The sequence below is a fragment of the Hippopotamus amphibius genome, chromosome 5, assembly GCF_030028045.1.
Source record: "Hippopotamus amphibius kiboko isolate mHipAmp2 chromosome 5, mHipAmp2.hap2, whole genome shotgun sequence".
Classification (NCBI taxonomy): Eukaryota; Metazoa; Chordata; class Mammalia; order Artiodactyla; family Hippopotamidae; genus Hippopotamus; species Hippopotamus amphibius.
In genome coordinates, this window is record NC_080190.1 from 35,093,236 (window position 1) to 35,114,065 (window position 20,830).

General features: G+C 41.5%; 1 protein-coding gene across 1 annotated transcript in view; it reads right to left on the bottom strand.

Annotated features, from left to right (window-relative positions):
- Positions 1-4,172: 4,172 nt before the first annotated feature.
- LGI1 (leucine rich glioma inactivated 1) overlaps positions 4,173-20,830 on the bottom strand; it is a 34,479-nt gene continuing 17,821 nt past the window's right edge. Inside the window, 6 exon segments of the mRNA XM_057734899.1 lie at positions 4,173-5,351; positions 8,484-8,648; positions 8,924-9,093; positions 11,647-11,718; positions 20,363-20,434; positions 20,540-20,611. Coding sequence (XP_057590882.1) covers positions 4,516-5,351; positions 8,484-8,648; positions 8,924-9,093; positions 11,647-11,718; positions 20,363-20,434; positions 20,540-20,611 — 1,387 coding nt within the window. The 3' untranslated portion in view covers positions 4,173-4,515.

The window sequence follows — 20,830 nt, forward strand, 5'->3', positions numbered from 1 at the left end:
ACAAAATGTGTGTGTGTGTATGTGTGTGTGCACACACACAGTGGGTTGTTATGAGGCTACAGAAGTATCTCAAGGAATTCAAGGGCAGGGAATGCCATTGGATCTCATGAGGGATGGAGGGGAAAGCGGACAATCACTAGGAATCAGGGCTGCTTCTCCCCCTCTCCTCTCTGCCACCCTTCCTCCTCACCGCTCTCCCTCTGGGGTGTATGCTGTGTCGTACTGCTCAGATCCTCATTCAGGAATAAAGGACTTATTTTCCCAGCTTCTGGGAGTACCACCAGAAGATAGGTCTCTACTGTCTGCTTTCTTTAGGGAATGCCTTAGCTGAAAAAACAGCCTCACCTAAGGCCATGCTTTCTTCCAGGGACAGCACACCTCCAATGGAGGTATAAAGGTCTGATCCCCTTGCTCCAACTTGAAACAACTGAGCAAGGACATCTCAGCTCTAGAGCTCCCTGCAGGGTTGCTGTCATTAGCACTGCATCACAGTTCAGCTGCTCTCTTTGCCAGATTCTAATTGCTTCTCCCTTCCAGGTGTTGGCCTCAAAGTTACTTCTGAGTCTGCTTCTCAGGTGACCCAAGCTGAACACCATGCCTCCCAACCTTCTTCCCACTCTCCCTCTTCCCTTCCTTTTTCCTCTCCCCTCTCCCCTTTCCCCTCCTCCCCTCTCCCTTTTCTTACCCCTTTTCTCTCTTCTTCGCCCCCTCTTTTTCCTCTCCCTCGCTCTCTCCTTCAGTCTATGTAGTTTCTCACCCCTGCCTCTTTCAGAGATTTTGCTTCACTCTCTTCTCACCTTTTAGACCAGCTTCCTCTGCTCTTCTGGTTCATGGAGCATCACGGCTGCTCCACAATGGAGCGGTGCCTCACCCACCCAGAGGCCCTTTGCTAGGCTGGTGCACCCATCCTGCAGCCTGGGTGTTGGTTAATGACTGCTCACATTGGTACCCTTCTCTGGAGGATTTCCCTGAGCCAATTGGAACCATCTCATCTGGAGATGCCTGAGAGGTTATGCTCCACATTCTTTGGTCACTGACTGTCAGATGAGGGGTATAAATGTCCACACTCCTTGCCTCAAGGCAGGACACACTCTGTGGTACAACTCATGCTTTAGAGTTCCTCATGGGGTCAAGCTGAAGCTAGACTTCCCCTGAAAGGACATCTTTGCAGAGCATCTTCTCCTGCCCTATGCTCCCTTCTCTCCCTTACCTGAGAGCACTCCTTCAGTAAATCCCACCGATTTAAGATCATCACCTTACAAATCTGGTGCCCGTGGCTAATTGGCCCAGGCTCTGCTGCTCTAATTCCAAATATCCAGGAGGCAGAATGGATTGGCTCAGGCTGAGCCCAGCCGAGCTTCTGGATTGAGTACCTAGATTAGGAGTTCACTCCAGGTCCAATCATTTATGGCTGGAGCGGGGGCAGAGTTGTATAGTGTAGAGTAGATGAGGGGTACAGGGAGAGATAGCAACTCTCAGAAAAGACTGGTCAATTCCTGCAAAAGTGGACCCTACCATATGTCCTCTTTCTCAGTCTTTCTTGAATTTATTTTCTCAGTCAGCCTCCTCGCTTCTCTCCCCACCTGCAATCCCAGGTTCCAATGGGAGGGTGAGGTTTTGAAAGGTAGCACCATGTGATGGAGAAAGGACTGGGCCGAGTGTCAGGAGGCCTGGATTGTAGCTTACCTCACCTAGCTTGCTTCACATCTCTGGGTCTCAGGTTTGAGGTAAATTAGACAGGTGGTTTGCTAACTTAAATACCCAAGGCTTCTATGAAAACAAACAGGGCAGAGTCTAGATCCATTATCTCTGCATCCCTGAAGTCAGAAGAATGCCTGGTACAGAGTTGGAACACTGCTAACATATTGAAAACAGGAGATAGCTTTTAAAAATGAAATGACGGTGAATTACATTAAGACAATAAGGTAGACTGTGACCCCAAAGCATACAATATTCTAGCCAGTAGTAATAGCACTTGGTGAGTGCTAATTTGTACCATTCGGTGTTAAGCATTTCACGTGCTATTCTTCACATGATCACTGCTGCAGTATAACAAATCACCCCAAAACTTGGCCTTTTAAAACAACCATTTTATTATGCTTATAGATTCTATGGGTCAGGGATTTGGACAGGGCATCATAGGGATGACTTGTCTCTGCTCCATGATTTCCAGATCCTCAGTTGGGAAGATTTGATGGTCTGTGGTGACTTGACAGCTGGGCGCTGAAATCACCTGGAGGCATCTTCACTCACAGGACTGGTGGTTGACGTGGCTGTTGGCTGGGACCTCACCTGGGGCTGTGACAAAATCTTGGGCTTCCTCAGGATGATGGCCTCGGGCTAACAGGGCTTTCTACGCAGCAGCTCAGGCCTCCAAAAGGCGTTGTCCCAGTTTCACAAGGCAGAAGCTTCATTGTTTTTATGACTTTGCTTCAAAAGTCAAACTGCATCATTTCCACCACATTCAATGGTTACAAGGCCATCCAGATTGAAGGATAGGGGAATTAGGCGTCACCTCTTGATGGGGTTGGGGCAAGGTTCTCACAGAGTGTGTAGGATGGGAGATGATGTGGCCATATTTGTAAAATTCAGTCCACCACATGTGCATTGTTTCACTTAGTCCTTCTGTTGTCCTTGGTGTAGGCATCATTGTCCCTTTGCAGATGAAGAAACTGAGGCTCAGAGAGGTCATGTAACTTGCCTGTGGATAAAATCAGTACGTGGCAGGGCTGGACTTAAACCCAGTCCATACCAAGCAGACCCCAGCACATATGCTGCTCATAGGACAAGGGAACAAAGAAAGTCAGGTATTCAAAGGCCAGGTCTCCCTATGTGCAGCATTAGGAGCTGTTAAGTCTTCTTGTCCTCCCTTAACACTGATGTCAGAGTTAATATCTTCCCCATGTGGTAAAGGAGTCTGGTTCCTGTGTATAAGTCCCCAAGATGTTGCTTCCCAGAGACTACGTAACTATCACGTGTGTCTCTGATGCCTCAGGTTCTCCAGGTATGTGCTGCCAGTGGGGATGCTATCTGTCCCACCTGCCCCCCACCCACAAGTCATTTGGCAAAAGAGTTTAGGGAACAATGAGCTGGAGGGAGCTCTGATCCCCTCCGTGAAGGCAGCACACAGAACTATATCGTGCCAAGAATATCCTCTCTGCCCTGACCCCCTTTTGAAATCATATCTTCCCTTTAAGTTCAAACAAGGACCACTTCTTCCAGGAATTCATCATAGATACTCCCACAATACTTAAAATCAGAATGTTCAGGTGATATTTGGCACTCACTGCTAACTCTGTAGTTTTTTGTGTCCTAAACCCCCTATTAGTCTTCTAAGGCCCCACAGATCAAGGGCTATGCCCTCCTCTTTCCTCAGTTTACCTCCCCAAACCAGAGGAATGATACCCCGTTCTTAATAGGTGCTCAATAAATTTGACTGATTAGATCACAGGGCCTCACAAAGTTTATTATTAAGTTTATAACAGGAGGACACGTCCATCTTCCAAAGTAGTTTTTGAGAGCCTACTCTATCACAGGCATTGTGCTAAGTGCTAACATACCATGTGATCCAGGAGCAGGCATTTAGAAAATCATATATGAGCCTCATGGGCACTCTGCAGTATGTCAGTAATGTATCAGAACTCGTGTCTACAAGCGAAGCATCCTTAATCAGACTGAAAGGCCTTCATATGCGATACGTCTGAGGCAAGTGCTGTAAGGTTACAATCTCTATCAGCTGTCAGATGATTCGAGAGTCAGACATTTAGAAAGTCCCTGAATAGGGCTTTAAAAATCCAAATTTTTGACTTTAGCTTCTTCTATAAGTTGTCTGAATGATGTTTTTAGCTGTAGCTATCAGATAGAAAAGTATGGGTCTAACTGTCAAATTGGCCTTCTCGTAATAGGCAAATTTCACTACGCTTCTTTGTATTTGTCACCGTTTGACCTCAAAGTGTTCCCCAAAGCCATGCCTTTTATAAACACCTTTAAGTGTTCAAACTCAGCTGATCAACCTGTTAATACATGATGGGTCATTAATATCAGTGTTTATCTTCACTCATGATTCACACCATAAATTCTTGATCCAAATATAACCGTATTGAATAAAACTCTTTCCTCAACATACCATCACCAAGAACAAAATAACTCCTGTAAATAATTACCTTTGGGATATGAAAGAAAATGTAAACATTTTATTTGGCAGTTGTTTCTGAACGCATGAATAAATAAATGGAAAAGTACATATTAATATTTCTTTTTGGAGTAACAGATACCATTAAACGCTTATTTACACATCTTCACTGCAGAGAACAGTTACACAATTCAGTTTTGTCTTATAAAAGGTAACTTCCCACACCACTGGACTGGACAGTTAAGGATGGAGATACGGGTAGTGCTTGGTTCTAGCAGTCTCAATGTTTGAAAGGCATTCATTTGCAAGTGTGATAAGAAGAGTCATCATGCATTGAGTTCATCCGTGGAAAGTTTCTGATGGCAGCCACAGAATTTGGTGTGTCATGCGCTTAAGTCAACTATGACATGTTTGTAAATCTGTGTGTTTCCCTTAAAACTGGAAGCAAAAAGAAAATTACGCTTATTAATGGACACATGCGTGAATGATCTTGGTGCCTGAACATTTAATTCCTGAAATTTTACAAATTTGGCTTTCTCTGCATCCCAGTTATACACTTGAGTAAAGGAATAATCACTTCCAAGAATTGCATATTGATAGTTATTTATCTGAAGAGGCTGGAACACCATGGATCCTCGCGATGGCATCCTCTGAATATCCTGAAATGAGGAGCCTCCCCATTTCATAACTTTGGAATCACCAATGAATCTCGTCAAGCAAATGTACACGTCACCTTTCACTGAGAAGTGCTTAACGGCATATACATCCTCCATGTTAGGGATGTCAGTTTGGTTAGTGAACAACTGTATTGCTTTGTTCCACTGATAAATTACAGGACGCTGGGAACTACTGGACAGGATTAAATGAGGCGTTCTGAGCATCTGAGGTGTTCTGGCTATTTCTAGATATTCCACATCAGTATCCCTGTACCACGCATGTAAAGATTGATGGGAGTAGAATCCATTTCCGTTCCATTTATAAATGGTAGTAAAACCAGCTTTTGAACTGTCAGCAACAACAAAGTACCAGTTGTTTTCAATCTTGAATGTTTCAATGTCATTGGGTTTTCGGATTTTGAGAATTTCAATATCCTGGATTTTTATGAATTTATTTGCAAAACTGTCTCTCTTATAGATGTGAGAGCCGCCAAACAGCTGGGCCACAATAACATAGAGCTGAGTTTCAATGACTATAGGCTTGCACACTACAGTGGACGTGCCTGGAAAAGACAAATGAGAGATTAGGAGGATGGCCATCCTCTTTCAGAGCATGTTAATACACGTGCCGAAGCCATGCAACTGCCACCAAAATCAGCCTAAAATAAGAGATTTCCTTGGTTGATTAGGCAAGGCCAATTTCCTAATCAGGTCCAATGGCAGCAGGATCCTGAAGTTCTGTGCCTTTGTACATCAGGGAGCCTTGTTATCAACAACTGAGTTGTCATGTCACGTCCAACGTGCACTAAACATTCAGGATACATGGCTATAGCCTGAGCTTTCTCCTTTCACTTCTTTTTTTTTTTTTTTGACTAAGCCATGTGTGGCTCTTAGTTCCCCAACCAGGGATTGAACCCGTGGCCACCGCAGTGAAAGCACCGAGTCCTAACCACTGGACCGCCAGGGACCTCCCTCTCCTCTCAATTTTTACAGAAAGAAAGCATTGCTTTCCCTGACATATCTAGTAATTCTAGTGGAAACTGCTATTTATTGAGCACCTACTATATGCTTTGCTGAATCACCTCAGTAAATTTCCCAACAACCTTAAGAGATAAATATTATTACCCTCCCTTTTGCGGATGAGTAGACTGAAGCTCAGAGAGGTTCAGTTCTTCTAGGAGAAGGCAGATTTGGGACTCAAACCAAGGCTACCCAGCATCTCCATACTTTTAACCCAACCGGGGGTGGAGAGTTAGCTGTACAAGGGCTTCCAACTTGGGCTAGGATTCCATAAGGTTCTAGAACAACCTCACAAAGTCTTAAGTGGTGGTCTGGGCAGCCCACGGCTCTACCTGCAATTGGTTTGCTCTGTGTATAAACTGCTTTTTTGCTGTAGAATAAACTGACTTTCTCCTGAGGAAGGAGAAAGATGCCACTTGTGATATTTCTGAAACTTTAGGTCACCGGTGGCAGAAGAGAAATCCTTGAAAAAATGAAAGAGGGGTATAGTCATGGGTGATGCTCCTGAAAGTTACTTTGGGAAATCTCAGAAAACTACATGGGGGTCTGTCAGAAGCCTAGCTCTATATTCTTTGTTAAGAGTTTAACATTTATTAAGAGATTCTGATCTCATAGAGGGAGCTTGACTCTAGGAAATCCAAAGAGAGAAGGGCAAATCTAGCCCCAGGCTTTTTCTGACTGCAGCTCTAAGGGCTCTGAGGTGATAAGTTCTGCATCAACTCTTTCTATTAATTGGCTCCATCCATAGGCAAAATTATTCTATTTGTGACTCTTTTCAAGGCTCAACTGATTCTGTGACCTTGGGAAAATCACTTCTCTGGGATTCAGTTTTCTCTTCTGTACAATAACGGTTGGAACTAGATCAGGGATGGCCACTAGTTTTCAACCATGTACCAATATTTTTTTTTTTTTTAAGGAATTCTTTATTTATTGTTAACAATTACATCCCCTTTCTTTAATGTAGCACTCTCTATATATTAGGTGTTTGGTTTGTATTTACTGATTAAAGGATGAATGAATGACTGGGTTACATTTCATGTACCAATATTGATTGACTGATTGATTGTGACTGCCTGGAAAACTGTGTTAGGAGGGATTCTGTCCTCTGCAAGAAAGAGCGTCTGTCTAGGATGAGGTGGGGGTAGTGACTGTATATATGACATATATTTGTCATCCTAGACTAGATGATACCATCTGAAAGTCTGCAAATATAGGATTCATTTTTCTTTTAAGTGCTCATCTAAAGATTCATTCAAAGCAATTGATAGACTGTACACATGTAAGAAGAACCTTACACAAAGGTAAGGTCTAGATTGCACAAAGCCCTGCTGCAATCCATTGGAAAACTGAGGGGACTTCAAGAGAAAGGGAAGCATAGCCTTCTTCCTTGAGAAGGAAGGAGGATTCTGGGAGGGTCTCAGTTTGGAGGGGATTCCGTCATCTGGGCACCTCAGTCTTAGGCAAGACCCAGACCTTTCTTGATCCTTTGAGCCAATGGAGCTGATGACCACCAACAAAATCTAAGTATAACCATCCCAGCCTTGTCTAATGGGTGACCTTCTATGGGGATGTGTGAGTGCTCTTAAGAGCAAATTTAAAGGTATTAGAAGCTAAAGGTGATGTAAAGGTGATTTCAGAGGGAGCCCTGTGTTCTAATTTATGACTTAAACATTTAAAAGTTGTTGAAATGAGAAAGAAACTTAAGAGATCACCTAAGTAAAAGTTTTCATAGGAAAAAAAAAGGATTTCTGTGGTCAAATTAAATGCAAAAAATGCTATTGATAGAAAGAGGTTTGTTTCCTCACCACAGGATTTCTCAAAGCTCTAATGTGTGTTATTATGAATCTCCAAGAGGAAGACATGGGTCCCACATTTATTGGACCACAAAACGCTTTATGTCACAAGGCATACATGAACACTTTGTGGAAGTAATGTTTTTACGATACAGTTCAGACTCATTGATCTAAAACAACCTCATTTTATAGTTAAGAAAAAGAGAGGCCCAGTGAGGATGAGTGGCTTGACCAGTTAGCTTGTGGCAGAATCTAGATTAGAACTCATAATTCTTAGTCCAGTACTTTTTCTTTGAAGAAAAATAACTCACCTTTTATTGCATATTTACTAAGCTAGGTTCTATGCTAAATTTCTTCTTTTTTTTTTCTTTCTTAAGATTTTTATTGCAGTATAATTGCTTTACACTGTTGTGCCAGTTTCCGCTGTACAACAAAGTAAATCAGCTGTATTTATATGTATTTCCCCATATACTCTCCCTCTTGAGCCTCCCTCCAGCCTCCCTATCCCACCCCTCTAGGTCATCACCAATCATCGAATTGATCTCCCTGTGTTATGCAGCAGCTTCCCACTAGCCATCTATTTTACATTTGGTAGTATATATATGTCAGTGCTACTCTCTCACTTCATCCCAGCTAAGTTTCTTGAACATATGCTCTCATTGTTTTGTAACAACCATGCAAGTTATGTATTATTATTCCCATTTTACAAGTGAGGAAATTAAGCTTTAGAGAACAATCCCAGGGACTCAGTAAATGGTAGGTTTGGGATTCAAATGATTCTAAACCTGCTCAAAGCATTCCCTGATATCACTCATTTTTTCCTGTTGCCCTTGGCCCAAGCAGCTTAACTTTCCACTCAAAATATGACCAGACTTTTCATACCTGTAATGTTGTCATAATTCCGGAAGGTCTTTTCTACATGGTCCCATTCAAGGAAAATGCACTTTCCAGTAAAAGGCTGAGCGATGACTACATACTCATCATTCATATAAGAAAAAGTGTCTATGGACAGTGATTGATAAGGCAGGTCCTGAGACTTTGCAAACTCTGCAAAAATTGAAAATGATGACGAGTAGCTGTGCTAATGCCTCATTCCTTGCCTAGATCTCAAATGTCCGTAAGAAATACATTTATTCTAGAGAAACAGTGAAATGGCAATTTTACTTTGCTTTTAAACACATGAAGTTTTAATGCTTTATAATATTTTTAAATTGCTCAGTTGGCTTTTAATATATAAAAAATATCAGTTCCTGCAAATGTTAAAAAAAAAATGTAGCCCTTATTTTTAACTTTATGAAGTGGAATGATTTAGAATACATTACCTGTAATGATGCAATCAAAATCTTTGGAGGAGAGACTATTGATTTTGCGCTTCTTGTATTCTGGAGGGCCTTCACAGTAGATGTCTTCGACAGTTGCATTGGTGTGGCCTAGCCATTCCACCAGCCACTTCAGTTTACAGTCACAATTAAATGAATTACCTCTCAGGTCCCTGAAAGACAAACTTCAGCTGCTTTTGATATACGAGGGCCCTTCCTTCGCAGGCACGACTTTTACTTTAGCAATTAACATGTGCAGAATGACCCCACCTGGCTTTATATCATGCCTCATAATCTACCTTGCACCTGACTGACCATTCACTTTGGGCTCAGAGAATGTCCACAGTGCAGCCTTGCAGGCCACCGCAGTCAGTGGAACCTCATAACTTACCCCCTCTTGGATTCAAAGGTAGCTCAGTCTAGAACTGTGCTGTCCATAGAAATACAACATGAACCACATGTGTAGTTAAAATTTTTCTATAGACACGTTAAAAAAGCAAAAAGAAACAGGTGAAATTATTTTTAATAGCATATATTATGTAATACAATACATACAGAATTTTGTCATTTTGACCTGTAGTCAGCATAAAAATCACTGAGATATTTTACATTCTCTTTCTGTATTGTCTTTGAAGTCTAATGTGTATTTTATACCAACAGTGTATCTCAATTTGGATAATAAAATTTCAGCAGAAATTCCTGATTTGTATTTAGATTTAATAAAATTTACAATTAAAAAAAATAGATTCATACGCCCAAGTTGTTCCAAACATACTTAAAGGTCTTCCAATAATTGAACAGAGAATCAGTTTTTAAATTTAAATTTAGTTTTTTATTTCTTTTTTAAAATTAAGTAAAATTTAAAATTCAGTTCCTCACACTAGGAACACATTTCAAGTGTTCAGTGATCACATGTGTGGCTACCATATTGGGCAGCATACTTCTAGAAGACAGAATGTAATGATTGTTGTACCATATTTAATTAAATTGGGTGAGCTATTTGCTTTTCTTCTTCCTCACAGACATAATTAATCCTGATCCTATTCCATGGTCTACAAATTCAATTTTAATAGGAAATGACTTCGACACAGCTGAGTTAATGCAGACATACAATAGCTCATGTCCGTAATAAACTGCACAGCATAGATGGTTTAAATTTCCACATGTGATCCCAACTCACCAAGTTTTCTGTTTATTTGCATGATTTCTGTTGGGAAACTCTCTCTCTCCTAAAACCCTTCTTGTTCACACAAAATTCCTAAGATAGGTACTGCCTACTTTTCACACAACACATGAATAATTTTTAAATGTCGAAGCATTTAAAAATGTGTTTTAGGGGATAATTCAAGAAAACCAAGAAATCTACTAAAAAGCAAGTTGGCATGGATCCTTCCACTTTTTAGATAATTCTTGATTTGGGCATATCAAGGTATGCCCAAGAGGCCAAACCCAGGAGAGAATGAGCCAATTTCAAGTGTTTTTCCTTTTGCTAGTGTGTGGTATAGGCTGACACAAGGCTGAGCCAGAGGGTCCCCAAATAAGCTGTATCCCCAAGTCCGCCATGGAGAATCATCTAACTTGCAAGACATTCCCGGGACTGACCTCATACCCTAAGAATACTCTGACCCAGAATAATGAGTGTCAACTCTTCTGGGCTGTTGTATACCAGAGTGGATAACTGTGGTCTGTCCAAGACTCTTTGGAAGTGTCCTGATTCTGACACTCTCTTGGAAATAAACCATCTTTCAGGAATTGGGGTAATAGGCATGGAGGAGGGGCTAGGGCAATACTACAAGGAACAAAGAAAGTTTTTCATTAGCTAATTTGAAGTTAAATACTGGGTTTAGCAGAACATACTTGACTCAAATTTTTGGTTATTAGAGAAAAGTTGTTTTGAATATATATTCTACAGCAAAGTACCTGAAAAAATAAGAACTCTTTTCTTGTCATACCTCTTTCGTTTGTTCCTGTATTCTACCTTGTGACAGTTAAATACCTTTCTAATGTTCTGGAAGGCACTTACTGAAGCTAAATTGCTTCTGAGAGGGTTAGGCATATATTACTTCCTTTGCTTACTGCAAAATATACACATTCCTTACAAAGATCTTTCACTCTGAATCTTAAAAGTCAAAGTTTGAAAGCTCTTTTGTTTGAAAAAGGGTCAAAAATAATTAAGTTCGTTCCCTTCCTGGGGCTTAAGCCAAATTCCTGGGGATTAAGCCTAGAGTTGTTGTTCAGTCTAATGAGAGAAAAGGCAAACTTTCCTCCCTTCCCCCACTTCCTGCTCCATTTCTCTGTTGACTGACCAACCCATGGGTGTAAACTTTCATCTTTATTCTGTCAGTTTCCCAGACTTCTTTATGTTTTTCCTTTGTAGCCCCATTTCCTGGACCTCATGAGAAAGAAAAGGCATCTTGAAATTTCTATCTAGCCCTCCTCTTCCCAACCCCCTCCAAGTCCCTTGTCATCAGTCCCTCCCATACAGACCCGCACTTTGTCAAAGGAAAGCTGGGGACTATATTTTCAGAATACAGGGGTAGGTACCATAGGAGACTTAAACATTAGTCCAACTAAATTCAAAATCTAAGCCAATTTAAAATTAAAATTTAAAAATTCTCATTTAATTTAAATGTAAAGCCAATTAAAAATTTAATACTCAACACCAGGCTTCTTTGTTAACTACTGCAAATTAATTAATTAATCAGTGATTTCTTAGATTCTCTTACACATTTGTTAAAGAATCCAGGCCTTTGAAAATATCTTTTGGGAGAGTCTGGAGATTGTTGTTTGCAAGGCTCCTGGAAAAAAAAAAAAAAAAGAGTGATGTAAATTGTAGTCATAAATGAAATAAATGCATTTTATGGCCCTTTGTATATTATGGTATTAAACAAACAAACAAGCAAACCCTCCAAAATACCAGTAACAAAATGATGCCTGGGCATTGGTCTTTCTATTTAGCACCAAATATGAGCATCACATACGCAGACATTCTGTCCAAGGGATGTCTTATGTCCATCATCTCCACAGGGTCTCTCCCCTCATACTCAGGCTTCCCTTCTCCTCACCCCTGCCCCCACCCCACCCGCCCAACTTGCTCTAGAGAGCAGCTCAACCTCCAACTCTTAGTACCAATAGCTTTCAAATCTGGGGGCCTGTTTAATCTGTCCCCACTCCAGCACATTCTTTTTTTTCCCTCCTTTTTCTACAGTTTTTCCCTTTTAGCTCCATTCATTCATTTCTCCTTAGAAAATAGATTCCTCATAAATCCATTTATCCAGCCAGCCAGCCAGCCAGCCAGCCTCTATAATCATCTTTTCCCTTCTTCCAGTTCTTGCCCTATTATCACAGGAATTGTTTTCTCCTTCTCTTTCTATTTGTTCTTCCACATATCACTAAAATGATTCTGATTCTAATCAAAGGTAATGAGTAGGAAACAGTCCTGATAGTATCAAGAAAAGGTACATGTGTCCACACTGCAGAAATGTGCACATACAAAGGGGCAGATGCTGTATGACAGGGAAGGGTACTAGGTACTGGTAACTTTCTTTTTTCTTTCTTTTTTTAAAAAATGTTTATTTTTATTTGTTTATTTATTGGCTGCTTTGGGTCTTCGTTGATGCACACGGGCTTTCTCTAGTTGTGGTGAGTGGGGGCTACTCTTCATTATGGTGCTCAGGCTTCTCATTGCGGTGGCTTCTCTTATTGTGGAGCACAGGCTCTAGGCACGTGGGCTTCAGTAGTTGAGGCATATGGGCTCAATAGTTGTGGCTCATGGGCTCTAGAGCACAGGCTGAGTAGTTGTGGTACACGGATTTAGTTGCTTCACAGCATGTGGTGTCTTCCTGGGGCAGGGATCGAACCTGTGTCCCCTGCATTGGCAGGCTGGTTCTTAAGCACTGCGCCACCTAGGAAGTAAGTCCCAGTAACTTTCTATTTTTAACCAGCATTATACATATACATGTTATATACTTTTCTTAGGAGTGTTTTTTTTTTTTTAAGCTCTTTATTGGAATATAATTGCTTTACACTCTTGTACCAGCTTTTGAGGTACACCAAAGTGAATCAGCTGTATTTATACATATATCCCCATATCCCCTCCCTCCCGTGACTTCCTCTCACCCTCCCTGTCCTGGCCCTCTAAGGCATCACCCATCATCCAGTTGATCTCCCTTTGTTATACAGCAACTTCCCCTAGCTATCTATTTTACAGTTTGTAGTGTATGTATGTCTATGCTACTCTCTCAATTCATCCCAGCTTCCCCTTTGCCCCCTGCCCCCCCACCCTAATTTTAAAATATATTTATTTATTTATTTATTGACTGCGTTGGGTCTTCATTGCTGTGAACAGGCTTTCTCTAGTTGCGGTGAGAGGGGCTACTCTTCGTTGTGGTGTGGGGGCTTCTTATTGTGGGGACTTCTCTTGTTGTGGAGTACAGGCTCTAGGTGCGCAGGCTTCAGTAGTTGTGGCTCGGGGGCTGTAGAGCACAAGCTCAGTAGTGGTGGCTCATGGACTTAGTTACTCCTCAGCATGTGGGATCTTCCTGGCCCAGGGCTCAAACCTGTGTCCCCTGCATTGGCGGGCAGATTCTTAACCACTGTGCCACCAGGGAAGCCCCTTCAGAGTGTTTTGAATTTTCACAATAAAAATTAAAAACTGAAACTAAAAAAGCCTATACTGTCGGCCTCCAAAGCCCTTGAAAGTTCTCTCAAATTCCATTCAAAACACTCTCAAAAGTCTTCTGTTTTCCACCTCCTCTAATTAATATGAGATTTCTCAAATGCAAGTATTCAAAACTTTTAAAACCTATTTTTAAGTTAATTATGTTGCTTTTCTGAGTTTTAGAAATTACCACTAGATAAGAAAACTTTTTTCAATGAACCTTGTCTTAACTGAATCACGAGGTTCCAATCTCAATGATGGTTCACTTTGTGATGAAGGGCACAGCTTAGGAGTCATTCTGAGCTCGACTTGAATCCTGACTCCACTCTTTACTGGCTGTGTGACTTTGGTTATGTACCTTCACTGTGACTTTGCTTTTTCATTTTTAAGTGGAGGTAATAATACCTCATATAACAGTGTTAGAAAAGGTAAATGCGATAACTCAGGATGGTAGCTGGCATCTAGACCACTCTCAATAAAGGGCAGCTGGGAGGAGGAGGGGACAGGAAGGAGAAAGGCTTCTGTATGGTCATTGCCCAAGAAACAGCATTTAGAAAACTGCCCATACAAATGAACTGCTGTGACTGTCCACCTACATAGTATAAATAAAATGCTGCTAAAGAAGATTATTCAAGAGAACATCTCCATAATTCATTTTACTTACTGGTGGTTAAAGGAAGAGATTTCTTGGTGTCTTGGACCAATTTAGAATCACTCTCAAGTTACGTGTCTCAATATATTTTCTGGCACAATGTGTCTAAAGCCCTCATGCTAACTTCTCCTAAGTGGACGTCCCTCCCTCAGAAACCAGCACAAAGTGCAACTGGCTGCAGGGCACAAGTTTGGAGGAGGCTGGGTCACAGGATAGTGGGAGTGAAATGATGAAACAGTCAAGTCTTGAATTAACTGCAGCCACTAGGGTTACACAGGAAGAGGCACTGTGTTTTTGTTGCTGCCCCAGGCAGTTCTTTTTTTTTTGAACATGATGTGAGCTAACTGCCACACTGTCCCAGGCAGTTCTTTTAAACAGCCGGTGAATCTGAGGGTTATGCTTCCTGCCCAAAAAATAGAGCTCTAAGCCTCACATACCTAAGGTGTTAAGAGTCAATAGCTTCATAGATACAGAGAACAAATTTGTGGTTGCCAGAGGTGGGGTTGGTGGGTGGGAGAAATTGTTGAACTGTGTCTTTGTCTTTGTTTAAAAAAAAAAAAAAGATTAAAAAAAGAAAGAATTCTAAAATAAAAAAAAAAATAAAAAAGAAAGAGAAAGAAAGAAAGAAAGAAAGAAAGAAAGAAAGAAAGAAAGAAAGAAAGAAAGAAAAAGAAAAAGAAAAAAAGAAAAAGAAAGGAGAAAGAAAAGGAGTCAATGAGCTTGACCACTGGTTTTACTAAGGGGTAGGAATGTACTGTATCCGGGTATCTGATGAGGGGTAGAGCTGATTGGGAGAAGAACAAAGGGCAATGAGAGGTTTGAGAAAACATTTCATCGATGTTCATTTTTTTCTAGGATGACTCTGTAGTAAGTACAGAAAGGATGTTGTTCTTACCACTGTATCCCCAGTGCCTGGCATAATGTAAGTCCTCAACAGCTACTTTTAAGTAAATGGATGAATGAATGAATGGGGCAGGCTGGAGTGGATAAGAGGAAGGGTACCAATCCAGACAAAGAAAAGAGCAGAGAATGCTTCTCTTTAGGCCCCTTGTACCGAGACACTGAGTTAGGGAGAAAGTGCAGAGCCCTGTGAATTACCATGGCCTCACCCCCACATCACGTGCTCCCAATGTTCACAAAGCGCCCTCCCTCCTCTGAGCCTCGCTGTGGTAATAATCCCTAAACAATAGAAGGGCTTTTTTTCTTTCTTTCCCTCTTTTTTTTCAGTTTGGCCATGCCACGTGGCTTGCGGGATCCTAGTTCCCCAACCAGGATTTGAACCCAGGACCCAGCAAGTGAAGGCACTGAGTCCTAGCCACTGCACAGCTGGGGAATTCCCTAGGAGGGCTCTTTAAAGTGTGCCTGCAACTAAGCTCCATCTCTAGGTCCTGATTCAGAGTCTACCTAAGAAGCATTCTTTAAAACACCAGGGAAACTGCCGAACTGAACACCTAGCTGCCTTGAGACTAGCTGAGAAGGGTCAAACATTCTCAATGGCAGGCAGGCTTTTCTTCTCAATGGAATTAATGACCATTCCCTCCACTTTGGTGTTTTCATGGTTATCTGAGAAAACCTCTAATTGTGGGGTATGGAACCTACTGGAAAGTCTTCTCTGTAAGGCAGACCAGACTGGCTCAGACAGCACGTTTGTTTCAGTGCCACTGGGCTCTGCTGCTAAGAAAGCATCGCCCACGGCCATCTGGGGTGCTCTTAGCCTCCCTGCAGTGCAGATTCTCAGCCTGAGTTGGTGTCCCACTGAATTTGCAGTACTTCAAGTGCAATTGTTTTAAATTCATACAAAATGTTTAAAGGGGATAAATACACTGCAGCATTTGAAGTCCTGCTGCAGGATCAGTAGAAGTTAGGCAGTGAGGTTTAGTTTATTCCTACATGATGTTATTTACTGCATACCACACACTGTTCTAGGCGCTTTGCATAGATGAACTGACTTAATCTCATGAAAACCTTAGGATCTTGGTGCTCTTAAGTATCTCATCTCTACTCTCATTTTTACGGATAATTGTTATCACTTACACATTACACATAAGAAATTTGGAGGCACCGTGAAGCTTAGTGACCTGCCTGATGTCCCACAGCTGCTAATGGGTAAAGCCAGGCTTTGAACCCAGGCAGTCTGGTGGCAGAGATCTCCCTCAGCCAGTACACTGCACTGCCCTCTTCATGTGCATGTCATTGTAAAGGCTGAAATGAGGATATCCTGTCTGACTGATTGGGGGCACACAGGCACCCTGAGTTTGGGGACTGTTGTACACGTCTTTTGCACCTCCGCAGTGCTGTGTAACCAGTAGGAGCTCCACAATGCATAGAGATAGATGACATTTTCGCCCAAATATTGGTTTGGCCAAAAAATTCACTCGGGTTTCTCCATACCTTACGGGAAAAACAGAACGAACTTTTTGGCCAACACTACTTTTACACATGCTTGCAAATAATCCTGCCTCCACTGGGCCTTACCCACGATGACACATATGTGATGCCCAAAGAAATCATTACTGAAACCTCATGGGTGTTAACAGAAACCAATACAAAATGTTTAGAGATTTTGTCATCGTTGGCCATAAACTACTTTTTAATTCATTTTTCTCTGATTTCAGAAGTAACACATGGTCATCAGAAAAATTCAAACCTTTCTGAAATGTATTAGCTATTCAAACACTTAAGTTAATCATGTATAATATTAGGACAGTCATCCAGAATAATCAAGAGAGGATCCTGAAATTTGGTGGGCTTTGTAAGGACTTTAAGGAATTATCTTTTTTTTGCCAGGGGTGGGGGGGTGTTGGCTTGAGGGGGAGGGGAGTCTATACAGTGAGTTTTAAGTTATCTATAAATGTCTCTTTAGAAGGTAAGTCTACTGAGACAGATGTATAAGAAGGTGAGATACGTTCATTGATTCTTTAGGAATGAACTGAGTTTCTATCAATGCTCACCTACGTCCCTTGGAGCAGCTTTAATGTTAGGCCGGAGTGGGAACCAGTTGGATCTAAAAGTATATGTCTAATCCCAACTATTTGCATTTGGAGAATAAGGGCGCGCGTAGGGCTCCTCCCTTTAGGATGGTCTCTTCCTTTCCCAGCCATGTTTGTTCCCCAGGTCATGTCCTGTGGAAGGATCCAGGCAACCATAAAGCTTTCTGGTCCTGCTATAATCGATATGGTGGAGAGGGCACGAGATGTCTCATTAAAGACCTTGGGAGACGTCTGCCTTTCACCACTACTAACTGGGGAACAGCTTAAACTCAGGGTGCGTCTCCGTGTTCTCATTCGCCTGTGAGGATAGTGCCTGCCCTGCCTCTTTCATAAGGTCATCAAGAGACTGTAATGAGGTCAAGAATATGAAGAAGTTTTGTAAATTCTTCCTGCAGATTAGAGGGCAAGGTGATAATTATTTGCTACTTGAATATTTGCCTTAATTGAGAAGAACTGGTCTGAGGTGGAGAAAAGTGCACTTTGAAACCTAAAATCTTAAAAAAGAAAATAAATGGCTCAAACAAGTGACAGATTTATTTATAAGTGGTAAATAATGGAAAACGAACTTGATGTGTTGAACAGTCAGAGGGACATTTGGGCTTGAAATCTTCCCTACCCATCTCTTCTTGAAAGGGAAAAAGGAAAGGAGAAAAGAAAAAAGAAAGGAAGGAAGAAGGAGGGAACTACACCTGGAAGAGCAGCATACTTAGAAAGGAGAACATGACTTGGGGACAAGGCACCCAGTGAGGAAATATTTGTCCATCTAACTCCTCTTGCTGGATTGAGCTCCTCTAGGTTGGAGCTGAATTTTATTCATTTTTTGGTGGCACATCCTAGAGACTATTTAGGATGAACCATATGGCAATGCCATTTTTGTAGATGGAAAACAGTCTCATGCTGGCAATGCCACATGAATCAACCCAAGTGTTTGGTAAAGATGCAAGAGATCTAAGGGTCACAGTCAATCAACTTTAACCTGCTCCCACCTAACACCTCCTTCCCACCTCCAGCACCTGGTCAGAGAGGTGGGACTTCCCTTTCATTGCCTGTTTGACCCTTAAGATTCATACCTCTCTCTTTGAAGCCTGCTTTTTGGGTTCCCTTGAGCTTGAAAATTTCTAGATATTAAGCACATGCTGTACCAGTGCCTTCTTACACTCTTCATACCTCTAAAGAAGGGGCCGCATAATGACCCAAATTTATATTTCCATTTCATTTGATGGATATAATAGGCTCTAGTCAAATGAAATGGATGTTCTTCACTAGGGTGTGGTATAAATTTTTTTCTTCCCCACTTTCCTCCCTTTTCTAACCCTCCTCTCTTTCCCCCTCTTTCCTTCCTGTCTCTCTCTTTCTTCTTCCTTCCCTCCCTTCTTTCCATTCTTCCCTCTAGGTGAGGCAGACCTTTAAGCTGGAGAGAAGATACACGTGGTTGAACTAAAGGGTCCTATGTCCAGGTTCCCAGAGAGGACACCGGGGTCTTACATCCTTCCTTCAGCTCCTCTTGATACTGAGCCATTAGACACAGGCCGTGTCGAATGGATTTATGTGAATCAAGTAGATTTCAAGTTGAAGTCGTGAACTTCCACTGATCTTTCCAGTTATTCGTTTCTTTTATTGGTTTTTGTCGGAAAGATTAGGCTTGGTGGTGTTTGGCTCTGTAATCAAATGGCATGGCATTTGTACCAGTTTTGCAGCATATTATACCATTGAGGTGGAAAGCAGTGTTGCCAACTGTTTATTTTATAAACGTTGTTTTCCTCATCATTTTATAGTGACTATACACAGGAGCCTTGAAAGGTGTAGCGATTTTATAAAATACATCTGGCCATCAGCTCCCTGGTGCTATACATCCAAACAGCAGTAGAGACAGGGACTAGTAGAGGCGGCAGAATGACCACGTGGACACCCCGGAATAATGGCTCAAAGGGCAGGCATTTTTGTCTGCCTTGTTACCTGCTACCTCCTAGGGTCTAGAACAGAGCTGGAAATGAGGTACTGTGAGGCAACAGGTTAACATGGACAGAATGACTGTGATGCTTAGATGGCTTGCATCTTTACCTAACACTCATGAGACACATAGTAAGCACCTGAGAAACAGTTACTGACGGGATGAGTAGCCATCGCGGTTCAGCTATTGAGTTGATGTTGTCATAATTCCATTACTACTCAGTTTACTGGTCATATATCCCCTCCAAGCTTCTGTTTCCTCATTTCTAGAATGAGGGTTGTGTGACTATCTGGCAGGATTGTTGAAAGGATTAAATGGAAATTCACATAAAGTATACTGACCAACATAGTAGTAGACACTTGACACATGTTAGTGCCTTTTCTTCCCATGCCCTTCTCATTTCCTTAAAAGTACATCTGTCTGTATGTGAGTGTGTGTGTATGTGTGTGTGTGTGTGTGTGTGGTGTGTAGGGGGTGGAAGAGGCTAAGAGAGAGGAATTATTCAGTTCCTGTTGTTCAGGATTTCCCAGCCTCAGCACTGTGCCATTTTAGGCTGGGTAACTGTCTGTGGCGAGGCTGTCTTGTGCATTGCAGGATGTTTAGCAGCATTGCTGCCCTCTACGCACTAAATCCCAGTTACATCCTTTAGTTGTGACAACCAAACATGTCTCTAGGTGTTGGTGAATGTGCTCTGGGAGGTAAAATAGTCCTCTGTTAAGAACAACTGATGTCGCTCTAATCACCCATTGAATAATTCAATATTTCACTTATAAAAAAGTTGTTCAGGTGCTGTGTAGTCGTGGCCTGTGGTGCTAGTGTATGTTTAAATGTATATGAAGTCAGGGCTTGTACAGAAAAAGAGAAACAGCAAATATCAAATTAAGCTATATAGTCAGTTCACAAAGTGAGGAATAAGGTAGATAATTAAAATCGTTATTTCAGTCACACAATTTCCTTGCATTAAATTGTTTTCCTAATTATTGTGGATTTGGGCAAATATTAATAGTAACTTGTTTCCTGGATACACACTGGCTGATGGCAGGGAGAGAAGGCAAATGTGTTTGGAGAGAAATCATTTGGGTTTCTTAAATTTTCATGGATACCCATAAAGTGGGTGCTTTAACCACAGGTTATCAAACTGCATTGTCCACTGGCAAGCTTAAAAAGTGACAGCAACATTCATACTTACAGGTGAATTAAAGACTTTAGTCCCCGGAAAGTATGTCTTGAAATGGACTTGATATTGTTGTTTTCTATGAATCTGCAATAGGTTATAATATTTTTGGTCAGACAAGCTGTAGGAAACTCAGAGCCTTTGTCCAGAATCATTGTGTTTAAAAAAAAAAAAAAAGGTTATTTTACTTACAAATACTCTAGATGTGGGAGACCAATAAAAGCATCATCACTGATCACATCAAATGAGTTCGATGTGAATAACCTGCCCAAGAAAAGTACACAATGAAAATGGTTAAACTGACAGATTGTCGATCTTTGCTGCTTTTATCTCTCAGAGAAAAGAGTGGGAGTTGTGCACGGAAGAATGTCTGGATGTCTGCCTTCTACACTGTTATTTATTCACGTAATTTTTGCAGCTTTTTTTTTTTTACCCTCAATTATTCTCATCAAACACTCATTGAGGGGGTGCCTTGTGCCCCTC